Here is a 24,260-nt window from a genome sequence, read left to right as displayed (position 1 = left end):
CTCCTAATGGCCTGGGCATATTGTATGCGCTCCTTCTGTTGTTGATTCCTTGTCATATAATGGTATCCATCCTATAGATGGTTCTTGTCCTCCCCCTATGACTCCCCATTTCTAGACATCAAGGGCTGTGTTATATCTATATGAAACGAGGGATCTCCCCTGCACGAGGCCGAGCCAGAGATGGCTGGTATCCTGACCTCATCCAGGAGCCTGCTGTGCCCTGGCAGGATGGAGTGAATGACCGGGCGGCCAGGACTCGGGCTGGGCCGTGGGAGGGAAGTGGGCACTCAGGTGTTGTCTTTCTGACCTTTGAAACCCTAGTCTCGTGACCGGCTGACTGGCCTTAGCTGGGTTCCTGACAGCAGCTGGCTCCCGGCTCCTCTGATGACATTCTTGTTTGTTGCTCAGCCCTGGGAAATTCCAAACAGAGGATTGTAGAAAATGGCTGTGTCTTTTGCTGGGTTGTGTGGTATAGAAATAAACTTCAAGGCAAAACTCGAGCACATTTGTCAGTCAGATGCCCATGGTGTCACCGGACTTTTAAAGTCAGGGTCGCTGCGGGGGGCAGTTGCAGTTCAGTGACTGTCAGTAGCAACTGAAGGTCTGGGGCATTTGAATAACGCTTATTAGGATATAACAGCTGTGGGTTACAAATTCCATGCCCTTTAGTGCACCCATCCTCTGTTGTGGGTTTTCTTTTCCAAGGCCAGTGATCAGCAAGCTTGGGTGGGGGTGGGACACCCAGCCTGTGTGAATCCAAAGACTACTGTCTGTTGAAACCCAGCCATGTCATTCCCCCCACCCCCTTTCTCTGGCCCACTGGGAGCCCACTCACATCAAACCTTTTGCATTTCCTATGTCCAGGCAGTGGCCTCATTTCCTACTTGAACCAATGCCTCTTGTCTGTCAAGGCATAGATGCTTCTTTGCTCCTTCAAAGCAGGGCAGCCACGGGTCCCCTGGCAACCACCTTAGGCTGGGGCTGGGGGCTCCTGGGGAAGTCAGAGGGGGAGCTCCTGTCCGTGTGTGTGTGTGGCGCGGCCTGCCGAGGCCCAACCCTCCTAGACCGCTTGGTTTCCTTCACTTGTAGAAATTAAGATAAATGTGTTTTTCTTGGAAACCTAGTCTTTAACCACTACTCGAAAATTCCATTAATTCCGGAGGGAGAAAGCTGTGCTCATTTCTTCATTACATTTTGCTGAGATGAACCCTAATCAGGTCCTTGAATGTTTCATTCAGTATTCAGTGCTTGAGAAGTCAGCGTCAGGGAGATGTCACTGTTGCAAAAAACTTCCTCTCACCGCACTGTCCCCCTGCCGGTTGTACTCTGTTAGACTCCTACTTAGGGGACTATTTTTGGTGAGTGTATGTATGTGGGCGGAGGGGTATGATGCCCAAACAGTGGGTTATAGTTGGTTGTTCATCTTGACCTCCGTGTTTTTCAACAAGTGCTTTCTGTAATGTGTGGGTCTTGCTGACATATGGCCTATTAGAACATCTTGGAAAAAAATTTTTTTAAGCTATGCAGAAGGAAGGGTATTGCTTTGTGTTTTTTCATAATACCTGAATATTGAATAAAAATGTTAATTAAAATATTATAAAATACTTGGGGTAAAAACACAACGGAAACAGAATTTGTCCTTCTGCAAAAGCATAGTCTAGTTACTTGTTGATGAATATGTTTTTAATCAAAGCAATTACATATGAAGATCAACAGATCATCTTGTTTTCATTTCTTCTTTTAAATTGAGATTCCCTCCACCCTTGCCCTAATTCCATTTTTTCTCTCCTATTAATTTAATTTATATATTTAATATATATTTAAATATTTAATATAATTAAATATAATTTAATATTATAAATTTAATATCTATATTTCTGTTCTTTTAGGGGCTAACTTAGCAATACTAATATGCTTGTGCACTGGAATTAATTCTGAAATTAATCAATTTTAAGCTTTCTCTGGAATCACAAAAGGGCTTTGAAACCTTTTCGCTCCACATACCAGCTTCCCAATTTAGGTGCTATTGTTAATGCAACACCTTAGTTCTCTTATGATTTGTTTATCTCCTCAGATGAGATGTTTTTGTTTTGTATGGTTAGCATTGGGTCAGATTTTATCCACATGTTTCTCATTTTCTTTGCTTCCATGCCTTCTTGACTAACTTCCTCTTCAGGTCATTTTCCTTTCCCCTGAGGTACGTCCTGTAGAAATAACTTCAGTGAGGATCAGTTGCTAGTAAACACCCTCTGGTTTTGTTTTTCTAAACATTTATTTATTTCATCCACATTCTTGGAAGTTACTTTTGCTGGATGGAGGATGAAAGTCATTCTCCTTTAGCACTTTAAAAATGTTCTTCCATTGTCTTCTGGCTTCCATAGTTGCTGTGGAGAAGGCAGCTGTCAGTGTAACTGTCATTCCCTTGGGAAGATCTGTTTTCCCTTCTGGCTGCTTTTATGCTTTTTGTGTTTGCTGTTTTATAGTTTGACCACAGTGTGTTTAGGCGGGGATTTTTCTTTTTCTTTTTCTTTTCTTTGCTTTGGGGTTGGTTAGGATTCCAGAATCAGACGATAGGTAACTTAGAGTAATTCTAGAAAAATTTCAGTCATTATTTCTTCAAACCTTGACTCTTCCTCATTCTGTTTTCGCATTCTGGAACTTTAATTAGGTTGTTACTGAACCTTGTCATTCTACTTTCCATCTCTCTTAACCTGCCTTTCATAGTTTCCACCTGAGTGTCCTTCTGTGCTGCATTCTGAGTAATTTCTTCATATTTTCCAGTTCATCAGCTATTTAAGACATTCATTTCTAGAAGCTCTATTTTCTTGCCCTCTAGAATCTTATTGAGCAATTTGAAAAATCTTGGGGGGGCCAGCCCTGTGGCTGACTGGTAAAGTTTGCATGCTCCGCTTTGGCGGCCCAGAGTTTTGCCAGTTTGGATCCCGGGTGCAGACATGGCACCACTCATCAAGGCATGCTGAGGCAGCATCCCACACAGCACAACAAGAAGGACCTAAAACTAGAATATACAACTCTGTGTGGGGAGCTTTGGGGAAAAGAAGGGAAAAAAAAGAAGATGGGCAACAGATGTTAGCCCAGGTGCCAATCTTTTAAAAAAAAATATTGGCCCTTTAAATTCTCTGTTTAAACTTCTTTAAACATGTTTAATATCCCTATCATCTGTATTGGATAATTTCAATATCTGTAGTCTGTGTGGGTCTGATTCTGTAGTTTGTGCTGACCCTTTTGCGATAGTTTATTTCATCATATGTTCAGAGATTCTTGAAATCAGGTCTGCATGACCCCAAAGCTGGTGTCCTTGCCTTCATGCTGAAACCTCATGCCTGTGTGGCCTAATGTTGGGGAGCTCTGATAAGTCCTCATCCTTTTATGGGTGCTTCATCTGTCTTTTCATACTGGCTTAGTTTGTAATACCTTAAGGAAAATATTTGGCATTTTAGAGTAATGTACACCTTATTCTTCTTTTGGAGGGTTGATTAATTTACCTTTTGGGAAAGAGCTAGGATCTTAATGGACTTAGACTGTTTCCAATGTTAGTTTATAAATGTCACAATTTGAAAACTACCAGTTGAATTTCATTGACATATATGGAAGGGAGGGTTAAAAAAGAAGGTCAGCTTGGCTCCTCACCCCACACATCTGGCTAGCAGCAAGTTCTGCCATGTCCACTGCCAAAACCTGGCTCAAGCTTTCTGTACCCTTGTCCTCTTCACTGCTATCGTTTGTCCAAACCATCCTCATTGCTTGCTTTAACTTGTGTTCCCTCTGATTCTGTTTCCTACTGCAGTGTGTTCTGGAGGAGGCAGGAAACACACTCCAGCTATCGTGCTCTCTTGGGGACCCTTCGGCAGCCTCCTACTGCATTTTGCTTGGAACCTGAAGTCTGGAATGTGGCCAGGTCCTGCTCCTCCAGCCCCTGCCTGCCTGCTTCCCTTGATGCTTTCCTTCTTCTCTTGGCTGCCATGCTGCAGGCACACTGGCCGACCTTTGGTTCTTGGAATCCCTCTGCTCCTTTCTTCCTCCTGCATGGGCTATTCCTTCAGTCTTGGTGGCCCTTGCCTCTGCTCTGCACAGAGCCAGCATTTTATTCTTCAGTCCTACTTAAAGGTTACCTCCTTAAAGAGACATTCCCTGGTTATCTTGTCCCCTTTCTCCCACCTCCCATGTCAGTCTTCCCCCTCCATGCATGCCATGGCGTGCTTATTCTCTACCACTTCACCTAACTGCAGTGTGCAGTTCTCTTTCCACCTCTTAAAGGTTTTTCAAAGTAGATCTTAAATATTATGAATATCTGGGCAAAAGACTTAAATAGATTTTTCTCCAACAAAAACATGCAAATGGCCAGTAAGCACATGAAAAGATACTCAATATCACTAATCATTAAGGAAATGCAAATCAAAACCACACTGACATGCCACTTCGTACCCATTGGGATGGTTATTATCAAAAAATGGAAAGTAAGTGTTGACGAGACTGTGGAGAAACTGGAACCCTTGTGTACTGCTGGTGGGAATGTAAAATGGTGCAGCCGCTGTGGAAAACAGCATGGCAGTTCCTCAAGAAATTAAACATAGAATTATGATGTCATCCAGCAGTACTGCTTTTGGGTACATACCCAAAAGAAGTGAAAGCAGTGACTTGAACAGTTATTTCTAAATCCATCTTCTTAGCAGCATTATTCACGATAGCCAAAAGGTGGAAGCAACCCAAGTGTCCATTGAAGGATGAATGGATAAGCAAAATGGTGTGTGTACGTATATATACATTAATATATACATACACACAATGGAATATTATTCAGCCTTAAAAAGATATTTTAAGCCATGCCATGCTGATCACTAGCTGCCATTTGGTGCTGGTACACTGTGCGTGGTCCGTGACATGATATAAATTAGTAATTAGGTGAGTCAGTGAAGGCTCTGCTGGAAATCTCAAGATCTGGGTCTCAGCCCTAGGCTTCCTGCTACCTAACTTTCCATTTTTGAACTTCTGTTTCCACATCTGAAAAATAGAGTAGGTACTTTGTGCTTTCTTGACTTCAAAGGGTTGACATAAGTTTCAAACAAGCGAGGATGTGTGAAAGCCCTTTGTCAACTGGCAAGCACTGTGCAAATGTAAGGTGTAAAAGGGTGCATTTTAGTGTGGGAACATAGCGCTATTTTTCTAATACTTTTTCTGCCAACTAGTACTTTAGAAACTTTGTTTATCCGCAGGAGGCAGAATATTAACTTTCTTTTATATTTCTTCAGTTTAAAACTGAGCTGGCATTAACCGGATGCAAATATTTGTATTCAGCGTGTACTCCATCATCTAATTTCAGTTTTACACAAATGAGTCCAGTGCCTTTATGGAAATGTAGCTGTCTCCATATTTTTCCAGTTATTGGGAAGTAACTGCATTTTCCCTAAGCGAATCATTGCCTCAGTTTCAGGGAATCCCATTCTTCTCCGTCCTTTCTCCGTGTGTGGTGATGAGGCTAAGTACTTAACAGTGAGCACCAACTTCATCTAGAACTGGGTTGTGAGACTGGGGACCAGTCTACTTTCAGCTTCCATTGTTGCTTCGCAAAGGCCTGGGCATGCCAGAGAGAAACCCATTTTATTCCTCTTCCGAGGTATTATTGTTTTCAGTGTAAGAGATGAATGTACAAGGATGTGATGTCTGGATGAAAGTTTATAAAGTCCATTAACAGCCACAATTTTTGGCTAAGTTCTGAGAAATGTTATTCTGTGACATTTCTATGGGCATGTGACATTTCAATGGGTAGAAGCATTATGGTGACGAGTTGTTTTTCTTCCTCTTGTGCTGTGTGGTTTAGGGCTCCGGTTCCAGGCTGGACATGCTCGCCCACAGCATTTTCCCACCAGCTTCAGGGCCACCACGTGTTGTGGTGGCGTTACTGACACTGGGGCTCGGCATTTTGATGAACTCTAGGTCAATTAAATCAAGGATACTAAGAGTGGGGTTTTCCCTGAGCACGTGTCAAAGCCCTCTTCCTTCCTGGTACAGGTTAGACAAATAAGGCACCATAATGACGACCACAGGGGATGTTGAAGCTCAAGTTCAGGGGTGAGGAAGCCTCGAGCTTCCTGCAGTTGTGTAAGGTGAGAACCCCTCTTCTGTTACCATTCTTAAGGAAGCAGATATTTGAGATTTTTTTTCCTCCTCTCTGCCCCAAATAGGGCTCCACATTTGTCCCCAAATGTGACACCTCTTTGAATACAAAGGGAACAGTATGTTCCAGTCTCACCTCCTATCCTTTTAAATGATTCAGGGGGGAAAAAATAGTTTGATCTTTGTTATCTTTTGCCTAAAAGTGAGATGCACCAACGCTCAGATTACGAGACCTTCATATTAAAAGCAATTAGGATTACATAAACCTTTGTGTGGGTGGCACATAAAGTCATCTGCATATTTTACCATCTTAGATTTGGGACAAGTGATTTATTCTCAGCTAAGGCAATGACAAGTTGCAAGTTGGCCAATACTAAATATGTGATAACAGAGCAACAGCTCCCTGTCAATTACCGGGTAACGAAACCTTCACCGCCACCACCTGCAGACCTTTCCCAGCGCTTCCCCATTCCCTGACAACTTTGCTCATCTGCTCAAAAAATTCTAACATATTCTACATTCTGTCTTCCAACTTTTTTTTTTTCAATTCTTTGCTAAGAATATTTTGGCAATCAGATGCTCTTCAAAAACCAACAAAAATATCCGAGTGTGTATTTGCTTCACCTTCTGTTCTCTGCTCCTCCGTGTAGAGGATTGCTCTGCTGACACCTCGGCCCCCTTTCCTGGCCGTCCTGGAGCTCCAGGCGTTTGCACGTCTGTCGTGTGTCTGAGAGTGATGGGGCCTCCTGCCCTGACATTATTTCAGAGCGCACTTCTCTAAGCTGTGTTTTGTCATCTGTCAGTTAGTGTTCTAGGACAAGGGGTCCCTAGTTAAATAAGTTTGGGAAATAAATGCCGGATTAAGCAAATCGCATTGCTGCAGGATTTCTAAATTTCTAAATACGTTCTGGGTGTGGACAGGCGCGGAGAACGTCCAGCAGTGAGCTCTGCGTGCCACGGCAGGCCGCGTCTTCAAAACTTGCCAGGTGCCGAAACCCGTCGCCAGCAAATTTTGTGGGGCTAGTGTCCCACAGGATGCCCTAGGAAAACAATGGCATGATGCAAGGACAGTCGCAGAGATGGGTGCTGAAACCTTGGATTCTTTGATATTGAATAAATGCCAGGCACTGCCTCGCACAACTGGGTATTTCTCACTGTAAGCAACAGCCCTATTTTTTTTTTAATTAAACATAATCATATTTTAAGTTAAAAGTAGTTTCGGTTTTAAGGCATCCTGTGGTGAATGCTTTGGCGGCTCGGTGCTGTTTGCCTCTGTGAATGCTGAGTTTTCTGAAAGCCTGCAACTTGAAGACACACAGCTCTGGGAGCTGGACTGCAGGGCAGCGCACGCCTCGTTAGAGATTGGGGACCCTGATGGATTCCTGGTCCTGAAGTCTGGGCAGGAGAGGTGGCATTTGGAAATCTTCTCCCGTTAGGCACTACCCTACTGCCTTGGGTGTGCAGAACACCTGGGTTCAGAACCCCCCAAAGACTTCTGGCTCGAAGCTTCCTGTCTCTTCTGGCATCCTCCTCTCTGGTTAGAAACCAGTGTCCAAGCTCTCTATTAAGCTCAGAATTAATCACTCAGCCCCACTCAGCAGCTTTCTCCTATGGTAAGGATTCCTTCTTATAATAATTTCCTTTGAGAAGAAAACTAATTTATGAAGGAAAACCCATACCAATTGCATGGAAAAAGAGAAAAACAAAAGTTCTGTACGAGTGCTATCTACTTTTAACCAGTTTTTAAAAACAAAAGTAAAATATACTTTATAATTTTACATCCTTGAAAATTTTTTCACATATTATCATGACCAAGAATTATTCTTACTCTAATTCAAGAATGACAACCCACATTACAAAAAAACCAAATGATTATAGCTGGCTTTTCCAGTGACAGAATGCCGGGTGGTTACTGACACTTTTAGTAAAGTAGAAATTCTAAAGACTGGGGCTAGTAAGACTTAAAATATCTTTATTAGTCTTTCTCATAATTATAGTCCCTTGTGAGAAAAATTAGACTCTGCTAAAATGAAATTTCCTAATTTTTGTGGTGAAGTAGTGTTTGGAGAGAATCTTCTGCAGGTGAGACTGAATCAATGATTAAGTGCAGAGCATTTGATCCCTTTCATTAACTGGCATTGCTGTTTACATCTGGAAGACCAACAAGTGCTGGGAGAGCTGTCAAGCATTAGGCCTTGCCTGACTGACCAGCGATGGCTGATGAAGCAGCAGTGACTGGCAGAGCAGGAGTGGGTGACAGGCGGTGGCTCACCGCAGTGTGACAAGCCGTGCGTGCAGCCCTGGGAACTTGAGCTTTGGTACAAAGATCTTGAGTGAATTAAGTATTTTCCATAGAAGAATGCTTTAAAATATACCACTTGTTTTTTTTGTTTTTCCGGTGACTACAGCAAACATATGCTTAAAGTGAATTCTCAATTTTGGGGGTCGTTTGGGGCTTTCAATTTCTTTACAGTCTGCAATGAATTATTTCAACCGGGTGCTTTTTTTCATAAAAGCATTTTCCATTGTACCGAAAAGATTACATTCTTTTGGCTTTGGAAAAATATTTCCTGTTCAGTTCAAGCCATTAAGCCTGTTCGCATTTCGCATCTGGGAGCGCCTGCCCCGCTCTGCCTTCCATCACCAGCGAAGCCAGTGTGGCGGTCCCGCTCGCCTCCAGCGCCTGCGTAAACCGCCCAGGCCTGCTGACTTCCCCGGGGCCCCTCCGCTCTGCCCCAGCGCCCTGTGGTTTGGCGGTGGGCAGGGGGCTTCCTTCCTCCCGGAGATGGAGGCGGGGTCTTGTGCCTGTGCCTCTGTGTGTTTTCTTTCCTTCCTCCTAGGTTGGGGAGGGGGTCTCCTTTCCTCTTAGGTCGGGAAGGGGGCCTTTCTTCCTCCTGAGGGCGGGGGGTCTTCCTCTTGGGGTCAGGGCTGGGGCGTTTCTTCCTCCCTGGAGCGGGGGTCTTCCTTCCCAGCGGTCGTTGGATGCCCCCTCCCGTCTCCCGCCTTAGGCAGCTCCTTTTTTCCCCTCCCACCTAGTTTTGCAGAAAGCTAACCCAAACATTTGCTTTGTGAGAGGGAAGCTGCCGAGATTTTCCTTTGGGGGAATTTCCCCCCGAGGGATGAGAAGTAATGAAAACCAGAGGCCGGAGGGTCGCGGCCCCCCGCGGTCCTCCAGGCATGCGCGGGGGTGCAGTGGGTCTCCCTGGGGCGCAGGGGTGGGCCCCCGCTTCCAGGTTTTAAGGGGGAACAGAGCTCGGGTGCCGCCTAGTTGTGTGAGTATTGAGATATTCAGATATTTCTTTTCCCCCAGGGTTAGTTTATGCCTGCTGGGCCCTCTCCCCAGAGGCTCTGGAAGCAGCCCAGACTCTCAGGTTTGGGGGCTTCCTGTTCGGAAGACCCCAGAGGCACCCGCCCCTGGGCCAGCTGGGCAGTAGAGCCCCGAGGGACCTGGGTGCCCTGGGATACTGTTCCCCTGGATCTTTGAGGGGATCTCATGGCCCGAGCAGGATAACTGGCCGGAGAAATGATTTCATGGTGGGCAAGGAGCGAACTGCATTCATTGCATTTCTCCTGACCACACGCGACCAGAACTGATGCCAGGCAGCCCTTGGCAGCTTGGGGAGAACCAGGCAGAGGCCTCTGTGGACTCTAAAGGAGCAGCCAGGCCTCTGGGCCCAGTGGTCTTGGGTGAGGTACCCCCTGCCGATGCCCCTCCCCGGAGGACCTCAGCATCCTCCCAGCACCCTGTTGTGAGGGGTCTCAAGGGGCCAAGTTCAGCTTGTGGGTGGGGCTGGTTGATAAGGCTCTTCTGTTGACCCTCGACCTCACTGGAGTGGACTGAGGCCCCAGGTCTCACAAACATCTCTCCCAAGACACAGGGCCAGGAGCAGAGTAAAAGTGGAGGTGGGATCTGCACTCGCTCCTTAGGATGGTGTTCCTGGGGGCGTTTTGAGAAAGGTGGCTGTTGAAGTTGTTTTCATGGGACAAGCATGCAGCGTGAGTTGGGTGCCCCAGGGTTGAAGCAGCCCTCTTTCCAGCTTATTTTTCTTAATGCATTTGAACATGTGTCAAATCTTTTTTCATACCTGCGTACAAAAATTGAATAGTGGGAGAATGTATCTGCCCAGCTCTTTCCTAGTCTGTGTGTGCCCATGAGGTTTTCACAGTGGAAGCCAGGGGCAGGGGGACTGACTGAGGAAGAGGAGGAAGAGCAGAGGGTGGCTCTGGCATCCCTCCCCAACCCCCCCCAGGAAGAGCCCAGAGGTGAGTCAGAGGTGGGGGTCCACAGAAGGCGACAGAGCCCCCTCCCACTGAGGAACACGCCAGCCAGAGGTCAGCCAGTGTCTCCGGAAAACTGACCACCGCTTCCAAGCTGAGTTGGATACTATCCATTTGTGTGATTATTCAAAGGAGAGAATTTTCCTCTAAAAATGTGGTGCTAAGAAAGCGATGCTGAGGAAAGCCAAGAGATAACTGGTGAATTAATATGGACGGTAGTCTGTGTATGGACATGTAGTTTACAGGTAGTTTTACAGTTCATACTAACTAGTAATTGAAACTCTTAGAGAAGAGCAGCCCCATCACAGGAGAGAAGTGGCAAGTCTTATCAACGTGCACGGCCAGTGTCAGCTGGTGAATGATGGCTCAAGCCGCAGTTGTCATTTTGTCAAAGTTTCCAAGGTTCTAACCAGTTAGCGTCAGCTCTCAAGGTCCCTGATGTCCACACGTCTGCCGTGGCCGACCCATTTGGAGAATACGCGGGAAACCCTTCCATGGTTGGGTGTATGGAAGGAAGTTTCTGTGGCAGTATGGGAGGGTTCCTGTTGAACCTCTGTCTCCTGGGGCTTGGCACCAGCCCTGCCATCGAGAATGTCTTTCTTTTGGTGCCTGCTGCTACACTGCTGTTTTTTCATTTTTTAAAAAAATAGGTGAACATAATTTTTAAAGCAAGTGTTCAATTGGGTGCTTTAAAAAAAATCTTCAAAAAACAAGTGACTTTTCCTTTATTGAAAGAGTAAAACTAATGCCGTTTCTTGCCTTCTTTTTCGCCCAGCAGACCTTTACCCAGTGGATATTTTGGAAGATGACCCCGAAGGGCATCGGGAGGCAGCTCTGGCTTACTATGCCTCGCTTAGGGCAGGCGTGCGGCCCTCAGCGGAGGTTTTCTCTCTTCCCACCGGGGAGCAGGTATGTGTGATCATCCTGGTTGGTGGAGAGCTCTTTAAAATCTAACTTATTAGAGAGTAGAATGTTAGTGAAAGGGTATTACAGATTAAAAACAAAAAAAACTTTGTGGAGTGAATGCTAGGGTGATTCCACCTTGAGAAGCAGAAGGAATCCTGGATTGTGATTCTGAAGTCCTGACTGTAGGCCCAGTTCTGCCAGGCAGCCTGTTGTGACTCCCCGGCCTACCACTCACTAGCTGTGGGACCTTGAGGAAGTGTCTTAACCTCTCTGGTCTTGATATTCTCATCTCTACAACTGGGACAATAACATAGCTTACCACATACTGTTGTTATGAGGATTAAATGAGACACTGTGTGTAATGCCTGGCTGGGTGTCAGTTTTCCCATTTGTAAAATGAGGGGGTTGACTGGTCCTTGGTCACTAAAGTTTGGCTCAGTTCTAAAATTTTGTGATTTGGAATGAAGTTATATCAATTGGAATGAAGTTATGTCAATTACGCTTTTTAGCACGGATCAGATTGCATTTTGAATATGGATTGGAAGAGAACAGAGAGCAATGAAAACCACTTATTTGTTAGGACAGTGGGATTGTGGGTGAAATTTTAATATTGCGTTACTTTTAAGACCTTCCCTCCCCCCCACAGTAAGTACAAAGAATATATGGTGAATTTTGGGCTGTCCCTAAGTCAGTCACCTTTCAGAGTTGAGGCTGATCTGTTGAAAAAGACAAGATTTCCTTGTTTTATACATGTCAGATTTCACTCATGCCAGAAATTGTCGCTCTCTGGCAGGCAGAGTTGGTTGAGGAAGACAGGGTTTTATTTCACCGCCCTGAAGTTGTTCCAAAGTGCCTTAAAACAACGGCTTGTACGGTTTATATAGTGCGGCTTCCCTGAGCTGTTGGAGATGCTAGTTTGTAATCAACTCCTAGAAGAATCCACTTCCTTTGGGTGAGTCCTTGTTGATCTGCAGGGGAGATGGCGGGACTCACGCGCTGTCAGCGCCCCCTAGTGACAGTCACACCAGGAAAGAAAGCGGGCTCTCAGTCGGTCAGTCGGTCAAGACTGGGGGCTCCTGTACCTAGAGCTTCCGGCAGGGCTGGTGGGCTGCAGGGTGGTGTGGTGCCTGGCGAATGCGGGGTAATCCGAGACGTGTGGTGAATACAAGAGTTAGCCCTGAAATACTTTAGGATACAGTTTTCAGTCATCTGCTTTTATTTCACGCTTATTTATGGATTATATTACCTAAAACGAATATGTAGTATGCTCAGTGAGTGAATAATTTTAGTGTTATTAGCAAAAACTTAATAAAATAAGACAGTTACTAAAATTCAGTTGTTTTGACATTATAGAAATGCTGAAATGGCTTTATACCTATCCTCTTCTCCTGCTTCTAAAAAAAAGAACGTTTCATGAAAACAATCATTTGGTTTCCTACCGTGTTAGCAGTTAATTAAGAAATGGTAGAAGTTTCCTACCATTTAGCAGGTCGAAATATTCTAATTGGGATAGTATTGGACCTCGTTATTGCTTTTAGTAAATTTACCTTTTCTTTTCGAATCCAGAGAAATTTTTCCAAATTTTCTTGCTTTTTAAAAAAGGAAATGGTTTGAGGATCAAACCACATTGCTCTGGTCCTCTTAAAAGTCTTTCGTAATTAACTCTGTTTCCAGTCTTAAAATTGTTCTGTCACATTTAAAATACGATAATACTTATGGATTTTTCTGGTTATAAAATAGTGTTTGCTTGTTGCATAGTATTTGGGAACTGGAGCCAAAGACAGAAAATAAAATCACCCATGGTTAACTGCTGTAAACATTTTGATGTGCTTCCATTTGATTTTATTTCTGTGTGTGCTTTTTTAACATTCAGATCACACTCTGACAACAACGTGATCTGTAACAAGGCTCTTCCTATGGCGTGTGCTGCTTCGTCCATATCGTTTTAATGGCCTTATGATGGCCATCTGGTGGGTGGACCCTGCTTCACATGACCGCTGCAGGAGGGCCAGTGTGGGGAGTCTTAATTGAAAACGGGGAGGCACCAACATGTTTCCTGGTCCCAGGATTTGTTAAGAAACAGTTCTCTGGGGGCTGGCCCCCTGGCGTAGTGGTTAAGTTTGGCGCTCCACTTCGGCAGGCTGAGTTCCCAGGTTCAGATCCTGGGCGTGGACCTCCACCACTCATCAGCCATGCTGTGGCGGTGACCCACATATAAAGTGGGAGAAGACTGGCACGGATGTTAGCTCAGGGCTAATCTTCCCCAAGCAAAAAAACCAAAAGAAACCCAGTTCTCTGAAACTTTGGAGGCCTGCTGTAAACTCTTACAAGCAACCTGCTTGCCTCGCTCAGCCGACACATTCTTTTCTCATTTTCTCATACTCTCTTCAGTTTTCAAAACACGCTTTGCCATGGAATGTGTTGACCTTTTGCATTGGGAGCTGGGAGCAGTGGGGTTGATGGCCACAAAGAGGGCTTGGGATGTGGACACTTGAGAGAAGTGTCCTGGGACAGTCCCTGCATTAAAGGCCCCATAGCTGCTGCTCGGTGCTGTTCTCATTCATGAGTGAGCAGGCGCCCAGCATTGAGGTGCTCACCCTGGGGCTGCCACGGAGCCAGGGCTGAGCCTGCATAGGGGGCCCAGATTTCTTGAGCTTGCTTGTAGCGATGCAAGCCGGGCAGTAGGCAGCCTGAGTGGCGTCCTGGGTGAAGACAGGCTTGCCCAGGCTGTCTCCTTAGAGTGGCCACAGGAGGCAGTTGAGGCTGGCTTGGCAGGTATGGGCCTGAGGTGGGCATGTGACCCTCTGCTTTTGTAGGCTGAGGCCCAAACGAGATTGGGGTGGCAGAGGCTTCTGGGGCAGGAAGCGTATGGAAGCGAGAGAGTGGAGGGCCTTCAGCTGAGTAGGTGTTTAATCAATGCTTGGACAGATGGACAGGGGAACGAGGGAAAGAGGTTTGCTGGGTGGGGGACAGGGGCAGGGTCCTTGTCAAATTCCCCTTGTGTTTAGCTCAGAGTGTAAGGTTTCCATGTTTACGTTGCCCATATCTTGTCAAATTAACCTCTGTGTAATAGTGTTCTTTCAGTGAATAGCATGCTAATTAACTAATTCCCTGTGCCCTTACTATGATGAAAGCACAAAATGGTGATTTTATTATTTTTCAGGTTAAACTCGAAGCTTCGTCTGTTTGCTTTTGCACCGTGCACCGTGATGAACCTCAGCAGAAAATATTGGTCTTGGTTAATCCCCAGGACACAAAGACAGGTTGGTAGTTATTAATGGGTTTAAGAAACAGGGATTCTGATGGAATTGTTGACAACTAACGGAATCAAATAGCCAGGAAGTGGCGGTTGTACTCTTAGGCTGGATTTAGAACATCAAGGCAGAATGATTTGTTTCCACCTTTTAGAGATCCAGTAGTGCATTATTATTTCTGTTCATTGCCACGTGTATCGATTTTTGTGTTAAAGATGCTAGAGACCTTTTCGCCCACAGTGACAGTATTCAGAGCTGCTTTTGAAGGTGGCCCTTGCCATTCTTATTAATCTGTGTATACGTTGCATGCATGGGGTAGAGCCCTTTTACTGTAGTGTCACCACAGCCCTGTGAAGCACAGGGACCATTCTTATCCCCTGTGGACAGATGAGGAAAGGAGGCCTCGGATGGTCAAGTAACTTGCCCAGGGCTGCACAGCTCCTGTGTGGTAGGCGTTTGCAAAGCACTGATGGGGTGGGGTTTGTTTCTGGCCGTGCAGTTTATGTAACCCATAGCTCATTTATTCCTCTTCTGCATTCTGAAGAGACCGTTTGTGACCTCTTTTAGCTCCTTGCAGTGAGCTCTCTCGAGAGGCGTGGCCCTGCTCAGTTGCGTGTGGGGCAGGGGTCTGGGGCTGTGGGCAGTGGGAGTGTGAGTTGGGGAGGAGAGAAGGGTGGCAGCCCCGTGGTCCACCTTGAGCCCAGGGCACCAGTGAGCTCCAAGGAAAGCCCCTCGTCTCTGACCTCCAGGGAGTCCCAATTTAAATTCAATCTTATTTAGAAATGTTCTCCTTTAGTATACTTTTCTGTTTTACGCATTTCCTACAATGACCACATATGGCTTTCCTAAAGAGAAATTAAAAAAAACAAACCAAGTGTGGCTGGCCCCATGGTGCAGCAGTTAAGTTAGCACGTTCCGCTTTGACCGCCCAGGGTTCGCTGGTTCGGATCCTGGGTGCAGACTTGGCACCGCTTCGCAAGCCATGCTGTGGTAGGCGTCCCACATATAAAGTAGAGGAAGATGGGCACGGATGTTAGCTCAGGGCCAGTCTTCCTCAGCAAAAAATGAGGAGGATTGGCAGCAGATGTTAGCTGAGGGCTAATCTTCCTTAAACAAACAAACAAAAAACAAACCAAGGAGGCCAGCACCGCCGTTGAGTGGTTAAGTTCATGCACTCCGCTTTGGTGGTCTCGGGTTTTGCTGGTTCGGATCCTGGGCGTGGACCTGGCACCACTCATCAGGCCATGCTGAGGTGGCGTCCCATATAGCACAACCAGAGGCACTCACAACTAGAATATCCAACTATGTACTGGGGGGCTTTGGGGAGAAGGAAAAAAGAAAGAAAAAAAAAGATTGGCATCAGATGTTAGCCCAGGTGCCAATCTTTGGGGAAAAAAAAGAAAACCTACCAAAAAACAAACACCTGTCTTTGGCCATAATGAAAAAAACCCAACTCTTAATTAGTCAGCCCTCCTTGAACGATGTGGTATCTGTGAAAGTTTGGGGTTGTAGGTCTTTAACTACAGTTTGCAGAGGGGGCCTCCTTCAGCTCCCCACCCCCGAGCCTTTCACCCAGCATGTCTGTCTGGGGTTTGTCCTCAGAGGGTGCTCTGCTCCATTGGTGTCCTGAAGCCCAAGGTGACATCCTTAACTGGGGAAAGTTATTCAGCGCATAGAGTGTCGTTAATGCATCTCTTGTTGCTCACCCAGAGGCACAAGTGCGCTTGACTGGCTGGCTGAGAGTGGATGGCATGTGTGCAAAGCCGCCTCCTTGCTCAAGGCTGGGGTGGCTGAGCTGTGTGTGGGAGCGTGCCGGTCAGGGTTCGGGACGTCTCCTGTTTCCACCCTGCAGAGCTTGGTCGCCATGAATGAAGGGAGGGGCTGTGATAACCCCAGGCCTTCGACATTGCCTTCCATTTGCGTCTCCGCCACCAGGTTAGTGAGAGTGAAAGATGTGCCCACAGCCATTCCTCAGTGAACAGATTGTCAAAAACTCTAAAAATATCATATGCCAACTTTAAAGAAGATGTCCAAATATCAGCAGCCCTCCCCCCTGCCTTTTTTCGGCATTTAACAATATTCTGGTTATAGGTCTTTAACTACAATTTGCATAATGTAAACATATGACTGACTCTTATAAATCTGTTTCCTATTTATACTGTACTTAATTTTTTGGTTGTTTTCAAGAATATATTATAATAAATATTCATGAGCTCCAAGACATCTCATTCCGGACCTTTCCTTATACAGAATAGTGCTTTAAATAAAGTTTCCAAATGTTTTTCTGCTGCTGGAGCTCTATTGTGGTTGCTGCGATTTTGCATGATTTCCAAAAAGCGCTCAGGTGTTACCCACCCCGCGTGCTCTTTAATCCGGTGTTTAGAAGCTGACACATTGTGTAAATGAGCCTCTTGTGGCTTGAAACACGTGGACGCCACAGCTTTGACACATGTCTCCCTTCACCCTAATGCTTAGCTGTGCCCATCCTGAACGCTGCTGCTGCTTCCTTTGTAATTGTCCTCAAGCAGTTGTATTTGTGAAGCCCGTGTGTGTTTGCATGTGTGTTTAGGCAGAAGCTAAAGGGATCAGAAGCTGTTTGATAAGCGCTGTGTATGAGTTAATTATTGATAAGCTGGTTGCATCCATCACAGTAACCTCCAATAACCCAGTGAGCAAATGGAAGACATCCTGGAGTTGTGAATTCCCGGGTGGCGAGCAGTCACCTTGCGCGGCAGCCTGCTGTTAGGATGTAAGTGGTGAAGCTTTCCAACTTCCCTCTTTAAGAAACGGGGAATGCGCTTGTCATAAAGGTGGTTTCAGAAGCATGTGCCTCATCCCTGTGTTTCCTGCGGGGCTCATTCTTGACTGTTTCTCTAATCAGAGGCTGGTTTATGTCACCGAGGGGATATGGCCAAAGGCTGCCAAGAAGCTCCCTCCCTTAGTTGCCTCTGTACCTCCCAAGTGCCTTATCTTTCATATATTTCCCCTTATTTATTATTTCGTTTATTTCCTCTTGTTTTGTTACTCTTCCTATTTTTAAATTATTAGCTGGTCTCAAGGGTTTACAAAGATGAAAGAATAACTCCTCTCATCAAAAAAGTTGTGGTCTTTTTCTTATCTCCTGTGTTCAATCAAAACTGCTTACCCGAGCATCCCGGGTTCCAGTCAACTGCTGGCCTCTGGCTTTTCTCATTTCCTCCTCTGACCTGTGCAGTAGAATAGGATTCACCTGGACTTTGGTGTCAGGTGCAACTGACTTGGCATTCTGACTCTGCCAACTGACTGGGTGACCCGGATAAGTTATGTAGCCTCTCTGAGCATCAGTTTGGTCATTTGCAAAACGGGGACCTCTTACCCACTTTACAGGGCTGTCGTGAGAATGAAATGATTTGTGGCGAAAATTGGATGCTTTGGACCATCCAGGGCAGAGTGTAGGCATGGAATTAGCTGTGTTCTTCCATCATGGCACACCTTTGCGTGTTCTTCCACTGTCTTTGAGCGTTGTGTTACAGAAGCACAGGTGTTTAGAGTGGAGGCCTTCTTGTTAACTGCTGGCCAAACTTTGGCGGTTGAATTGTCTCCTTGTAAGAAAGCTGTTCCTCTCCTAATCCAAAACTGCCTTGTTGGATAAATGTCATGCAGTCCGTCCAAATCAGCAAGTGATCAAGGGTCGGCCCGGGAGGATGTGCCTCTGTACTGCCAAGGTGAAAGGAGGCAGATGACAGTTCTCATCCTCGGAAAGCACGGTGAGCCCTGGCATTGAAGAGGGCTGCTGGGAAGTGGATGGGACCTGGGGCTGCGTTAATGAAAGGATAATGCTCCAACTCACTTACAGCTCAGTTCCCTTTGGTACTGCTCAGGCCACGTCTGAAGCAAGCCGGTGCTACCCATGGAGAGCAGCCAGGCAGTGCGAGGGCTTGAGACCATTTGAGCAGGGCTTGAGGAAACAAGGGCTATTCAGCTTTGGAGGAGGGCTGCAGGGGTCCTGGAGCCCACGGTTGAAAGGGCGTTTAGATCATTAGGTCCAGTGTGTTCCAGGAAGACTTTAGGTGGTGCGGTTGAATTTCAGGAGAAAAAGGGTGATCTTTTGAATTGTATTTCAATCCTAACTGTATCAAGGAAAAAGAGTCCGTTTCCTGCTAATAGGCCTTTAATGCTCGTCTAACACTTGTTAATCCCCCTCCTTTTTAAAAAGAGAATAGGCCTCCCAGCTTCCAGGGCCCTTTGCTAGAATTCAAAGATTTGTCTTTGTAAGATTTATTTTGATAACTATAGTAAATGATGCCTCATTTATGGTAGGGCTAATAAGGTGGTTCACAGATATGTCAAAATCGTGAAGAGGTGTTTGGGAAGTGCTGGCTTCTGCTCTGGGGCCTCTCCATCCTGGGGTAGCCTGTTCTACTCTGAGGCAGCGCTGACTGTTAGAACATCCTTCATAAGGAGCTCACACTGAAAGCCTGTAAGTCTCCTCATTGGCCTAGTGCCCACACTGGGGCCATCCGGGTAGGTGGGCAAGGCCCCTCCACAGCACAGCTCTTCCCAGGTTTGGGGCCAGCTACCATATCTCCTGAGTCTTCTTTTCATTTGCTTTTATTTTATGTATTTTACTGAGGTCATCTTGGTTTATAACATTGTGTAATTTCAGGTGTACATTGTATGTATCAGTTTCTGTGTAGACCGCATCATGCTCACCACCAATAGTCTAGTTTTTATCCTTCACCATATGTATGTGCCCTTTTACCCCTTTCACCCACATCCCCACCCCCTTCCCCTCTGGTAACCACTCATCTCTTCTCTTTATCCATGTGTTTATTTATCTTCCACATTTGAGTGAAGTCGTACGGTGTTTGTCTTTCTCTGTCTGGCTTATTTTGCATAACATAACACCCTCAAGGTCCATCTGTGATGTTGCAAATGGGACGATTTTGTCTTTTTTATGGCTGAGTAGTATTCCATTGTATATATATCACATCTTCTTTATGCATTCATCATTTCTTGGGCACTTGGGTTGTTCCCACATCTTGGCTATTGTGAATAATGCTGCAGTGAACATCGGGGTGCATAGATCTCTTTGTATTGTTGATTTCATGTTCTTTGGATAAATACTAGTGGGATAGCTGGATCATTCGGTATTTCTATTTTTAATTTTTTGAGCAATCTCCATCCTGTTTTCTGTAGTGGCTGTACCAGTTTGCATTCCCACCAGCAGTGGATGAGGGTTCCCTTTTCTCCATATCTTCTCCAATACTTATTATTTCACATCTTGTTAATCATAGCCATTCTGACGGTGTGAGGTGATATCTCATTGTAGTTTTGATTTGCATTTCCTAACAGTCAGTGACATTGAACATCTTTTCATGTACCTGTTGGCCATCTGTATATCTTCTTTGGAAAAATGTCTGTTCATGTCCTCTGCCCATTTTTTGATTGGGTTGTTTGTTTTGTTGTTGTTGAGTGTATGAGTTCTTTATATATTTTGGAAATTAAGCCCTTGTCAGATATATGATTTGCAAATATTTTCTCCTAGTTTGTGGGTTGTCTTTTCATTTTGTTCATGGTTTCCTTTGCCTTGCAGAAGCTTTTCAGGCTGGTGTAGTCTCATCTGTTTGTTTTTGCTTTTGTTTCCCTTTCTTGAGTAGACATGGTATTCCAAAAGATGTTTGCTAAGACCAGTGTCAAAGAGTGTACTGTGTATCTTTTCTTCTGGGAGTTTTATGGTTTTAGGTCTTATCTTCAAGTCTTTAATCCATTTTGAGTTAATTTTTGTATATGGTGTAAGATAATGATCTACTTTCATTCTTTTGCATGTGGCTGTCCAGTTTTTCTAACGCCATTTATTGAAGAGACTTTCCTTTCTCCATTGCATGTTATTGGCTCGTTTGTTGAAGATTAGCTGTCCGTAGATATGTGGTTTTATTTCTGGGCTTTCAATTCTGTTCCGTTGATCTGCACGTCTGTTTTTATGGCAGTACCATGCTGTTTTGATTACTGTAGGTGTGTAGTATATTTTGAAGTCAGAGATTGTGATGCCTCCAGCTTTGTTCTTTATTCTCAAGATTGCTTTAGCTATTTGAGGTCTTTTGTTGTTCCATATAAATTTTAGGATTTTTTGTTCTATTTTCATGAAGAATGTCCTTGGGATTCTGGTTGGGATTGCACTGAATCTGTAGATTGCTTTAGGTAATATGGACTTTTTAACTATGTTTACTCTTCCAATCCATGAGCATGGAATGTATTTCCATTTACTTATGTCTTCTTTGATTTCTTTCATTAATGTCTTACAATTTCCACTGTCGAGGTCTTTCACCTCCTTGGTTAAATTTATTCCTAGATATTTTATTCTTTTTGTTGTGATTGTAAATGGGATTTTATTCTTGACTTCTCTTTCTGCTAGTTTGTTAATAATATATAGAAATGCAACTGATTTTTTGCAAGTTGATTTTGTACCCTGCAACTTTGCTGTAGTTGTTGATTGTTTCTAATACCTTTCTGGTGGATTCTTACGGGATTTTCTATGTATGGTATCATGTTGTCTGCAAGCAGTGAGAGTTTCACTTCTTCGTTTCCAATCTGGATACCTTTTATTTATTTTTCTGGCCTAATTGCTGTGGCCCAAACGCCCAGTACTATGTTGGATAAGAGTGGTGTGAGTGGGCACCCTTGTCTTGTTCCTACTCTCAGAGGGATGGCTTTCAGTTTTTCCCCAAGGAGTGTGATGTTGGCTGTGGGTTTATCATATATGGCCTTTATTATGCTGAGGTACTTTCCCTCTATCCACATTTTATTGAGAGTTTTTTATTGTAAATGGATGTTGGATCTTGTCACATGCTTTCTCCGTGTCTGTTGAGATGATCATATGATTTTTATTCCTCATTTTGTTAATGTGGTGTATTGCATTGATTGATTTATGGATGTTGAACCATCTTTGTATCCCTGGTATAAATCCCACTTGATCATGGTTTATGATCCTTTTAATGTATTGCTGTATTTGATTTGCCAGTATTTTGTTGAGCATTTTTACATCTATGTTCATCAGCGATATTGGCCTGTAATTTTCCTCCTTTGTGTTGTCCTTGCCTGGTTTTGGTATCAGGATGATGTTGGCCTCATAGAATGAGTTAGGAAGCATTCAGTCTTCTTCAATTTTTTGGAATAGTTTGAGAAGGATAGGTATTAAATCTTCTTTGAATGTTTGGTAGAATTCTCCAGAGAAGCCATCTTGTCCTGGACTTTTTGGGAGGTTTTTTTTTTTTGAGGAAGATTAGCCCTGAGCTAACATGTGCCACAAATCCTCCTCTTTTTGCTGAGGAAGACTGGCCCTGAGCTAATATCTGTGCCCATCTTCCTCTACTTTATATGTGGGATGTCTGCCACAGCATGGCTTGACGAGCAGTGCATAGATCCACTCCTGGGATCCAAACTGGCGAACCCCAGGCCGCTAAAGTGGAATGTGCTAACTTAACTACTGGGTCACCAGGTTGGCCCCATGGGAGGTTTTTGATTACTCTTTCAATCTCTTTAGTTGTGATTGGTCTATTCAGATTCTCTATTTCTTCTGATTCGGTTTTGGGAGGTTGTATGAGTCTAAGAATTTGTCCATTTCTTCTAGGTTGTCCAATTTGTTGGCATATAGTTTTCATATTATTCTCTAATAATCCTTTGTATTTCTGTGGTATGAATTTTAGTTTCTCCTTTGTAATTTTTAATTTTATTTATTTGAGCCTTCTCTCTTTTTTTCTTAGTGAGTCCGACTAAGAGTTTGTCAATTTTATCTTCTCAAAGAACCAGCTCTTAGTTTCATTGATCCTTTCTATTGTTTTTTTAAAGTCTCTATTTCATTTATTTCTGCTCTAATTTTTATTTCCCTCCTTCTGCTGACTTTGGGCTGTGTTTGTTCTTCTTTTTCTACTTCTGTTAGGTATAGCTTAAAATTGGTTATTTAAGATTCTTCTTCTTTGTTGAAGTAGTCCTGTGTTGCTATAAATTTCCCTCTTAGCACTACTTTTGCTCCATCCCATAAGAGTTGGTATGTTGTATTTTCATTTGTCTCCAGGTACTTTTTGATTTCTTCTTTGATTTCTCCATTGATCCAATGGTTGTTCGGTAGCATGTTGTTTAGTCTCCACATATTTGTGACTTTCCCAGCCTTTTCTTGTAGTTCATTTCTAGTTTCATAGCATTGTGGTCAGAAAAGATGCTTGATATGATTTCAATCTTCTTAAACTTATTGAGTCTTGCCTTGTTTCTTAACTTATGGTCTATCTTTGAGAATGTTCCATGTGCTCTTGAGGAGAATGTATATTCTTCTGGTTTTGGATGGAATGTTCTATCTATATCAAGTCCACGTGGTCTAGTATTTCATTTAATGCCACTCTTTCCTCCTTGACTTTCTGTCTGGATGATCTATCCATTGATATAAGTGGAATGTTGAGGTACCCTACTATTATTGTGTTGCTGTCAATTTCTCTCTTTAGGTCTGTAAATAGTTGCTTTATATTGTTTGGTGCTCTTGTGTTAGGTGCAGATATGTTCATATGTGTTATGTCCTCTTGGTGGAATGTCCGTTTCATCACTATATACTGCCCCTGTTTGTCTCTCATTGTCTTTTTTATCTTGGAGTCTGCTTTGTCTGATATAATTATGGCAACATCTGCTTTCTTTTGCTTGCCATTTGCTTGGAGTATCATCTTCCATCCCTTCACTCTGAGCCTATGTTTGTCTTTAGAGCTGAGATGTGTTTCCTGGAGGTAGCACATTGTTGGGTCTTGTTTTTTAACCCATCCAGCTACTCTGTGTCTTTTGATTGGAAAATTAAATCCATTTACATTTAGAGTGATTATTAATATATGAGGCCTTAATGCTGCCATTTTATCTCTTGTTTTCTGGTTGTTCTGTATTTCCATTGTTTCTTTTCCCTTGTACTTCTGACTGCCCTTGCAGTGTGGTGGTTTTCTCTTTATGATTTGTGGCTCTGCTCTATTTTTTTGTTTGATCATTACCATGAAGTTTGTGTAAAAGTTCTCATAGATGAGAGAGTTCATTTTCTGATAGCCTCTTATCTCCATTAGCCTAAGCAGGTCCCATCCCTTTCCTCTTTCCTTTCTGAGTTATTGTTGTCACAAATTGTTCTTTTCTGTCTTTTGAGTTTGTGACTTAATTTAAGTGTTTGTAGTTTTATTTGGTGCTTTCCATCCCTTTGTCTTTTATTATAATTAAGTATTTACTAACCTATTCTGATATACAGCTACAATTTCCTGATTCTGTCTGTTTATCTCCTTGCTCAAGGTTTTGTAAACCTCTGTTTTTTATTTTCAGATGGAGGGTTCCTTTCAACGTTTCTTATAAGGCAGGACTAGTGATCAACTGCCTCACTTTTGTTTATCTCAGAAAACTTTTATTTCTCCATCATATCTGAAAGATAGTTTTGCTGGATAGAGTATTCTTGGGTGGAAGTTTTTGTCTTTCAGTATTTTGAATATATCATTCCATTCTCTCCTAGCATGTAAGGTTTCTGCTGAGAAATCGGCTAAAATCTGATAGGGGTTCCTTTGTTGATTATTCTCTTCTGCCTTTCTGCCCTTAGGAGTTTTTCTTTGTCATTGGCTTTTGCCAGTTTTACTATTATATGCCTTGGAGAAGGTCTTTTTGCATTGATATAATTAGAAGTTCTATTGGGTTCATGTACTT

The 24,260-nt window shown here is 44.0% G+C and overlaps 1 protein-coding gene across 13 annotated transcripts in view; it reads left to right on the top strand.

Annotated features, from left to right (window-relative positions):
* FAM169B (Protein) overlaps window positions 1–24,260 on the top strand; it is a 210,582-nt gene that overhangs the window by 4,116 nt on the left and 182,206 nt on the right. For 12 of the 13 annotated variants that reach the window (XR_011540050.1, XR_011540046.1, XR_011540039.1 and 9 more), the window contains exons 2-3: window positions 11,192–11,322; window positions 14,483–14,582. Coding sequence is in view for 3 of the 13 variants with exons in the window: in XM_070619427.1 (XP_070475528.1) it covers window positions 11,192–11,322; window positions 14,483–14,582 (231 nt within the window). In the remaining 10 variants the exon portion in view is untranslated. Of the gene's footprint in view, window positions 1–11,186; window positions 11,323–12,112; window positions 12,272–14,482; window positions 14,583–24,260 lie in introns of those variants that run through there. The other variant, XR_011540052.1, reaches the window with a different exon arrangement.

This window comes from Equus przewalskii, chromosome 1, assembly GCF_037783145.1.
Source record: "Equus przewalskii isolate Varuska chromosome 1, EquPr2, whole genome shotgun sequence".
In the NCBI taxonomy this organism is placed as follows: domain Eukaryota; kingdom Metazoa; phylum Chordata; class Mammalia; order Perissodactyla; family Equidae; genus Equus; species Equus przewalskii.
This window is presented reverse-complemented; position numbering and strand designations above follow the sequence as displayed.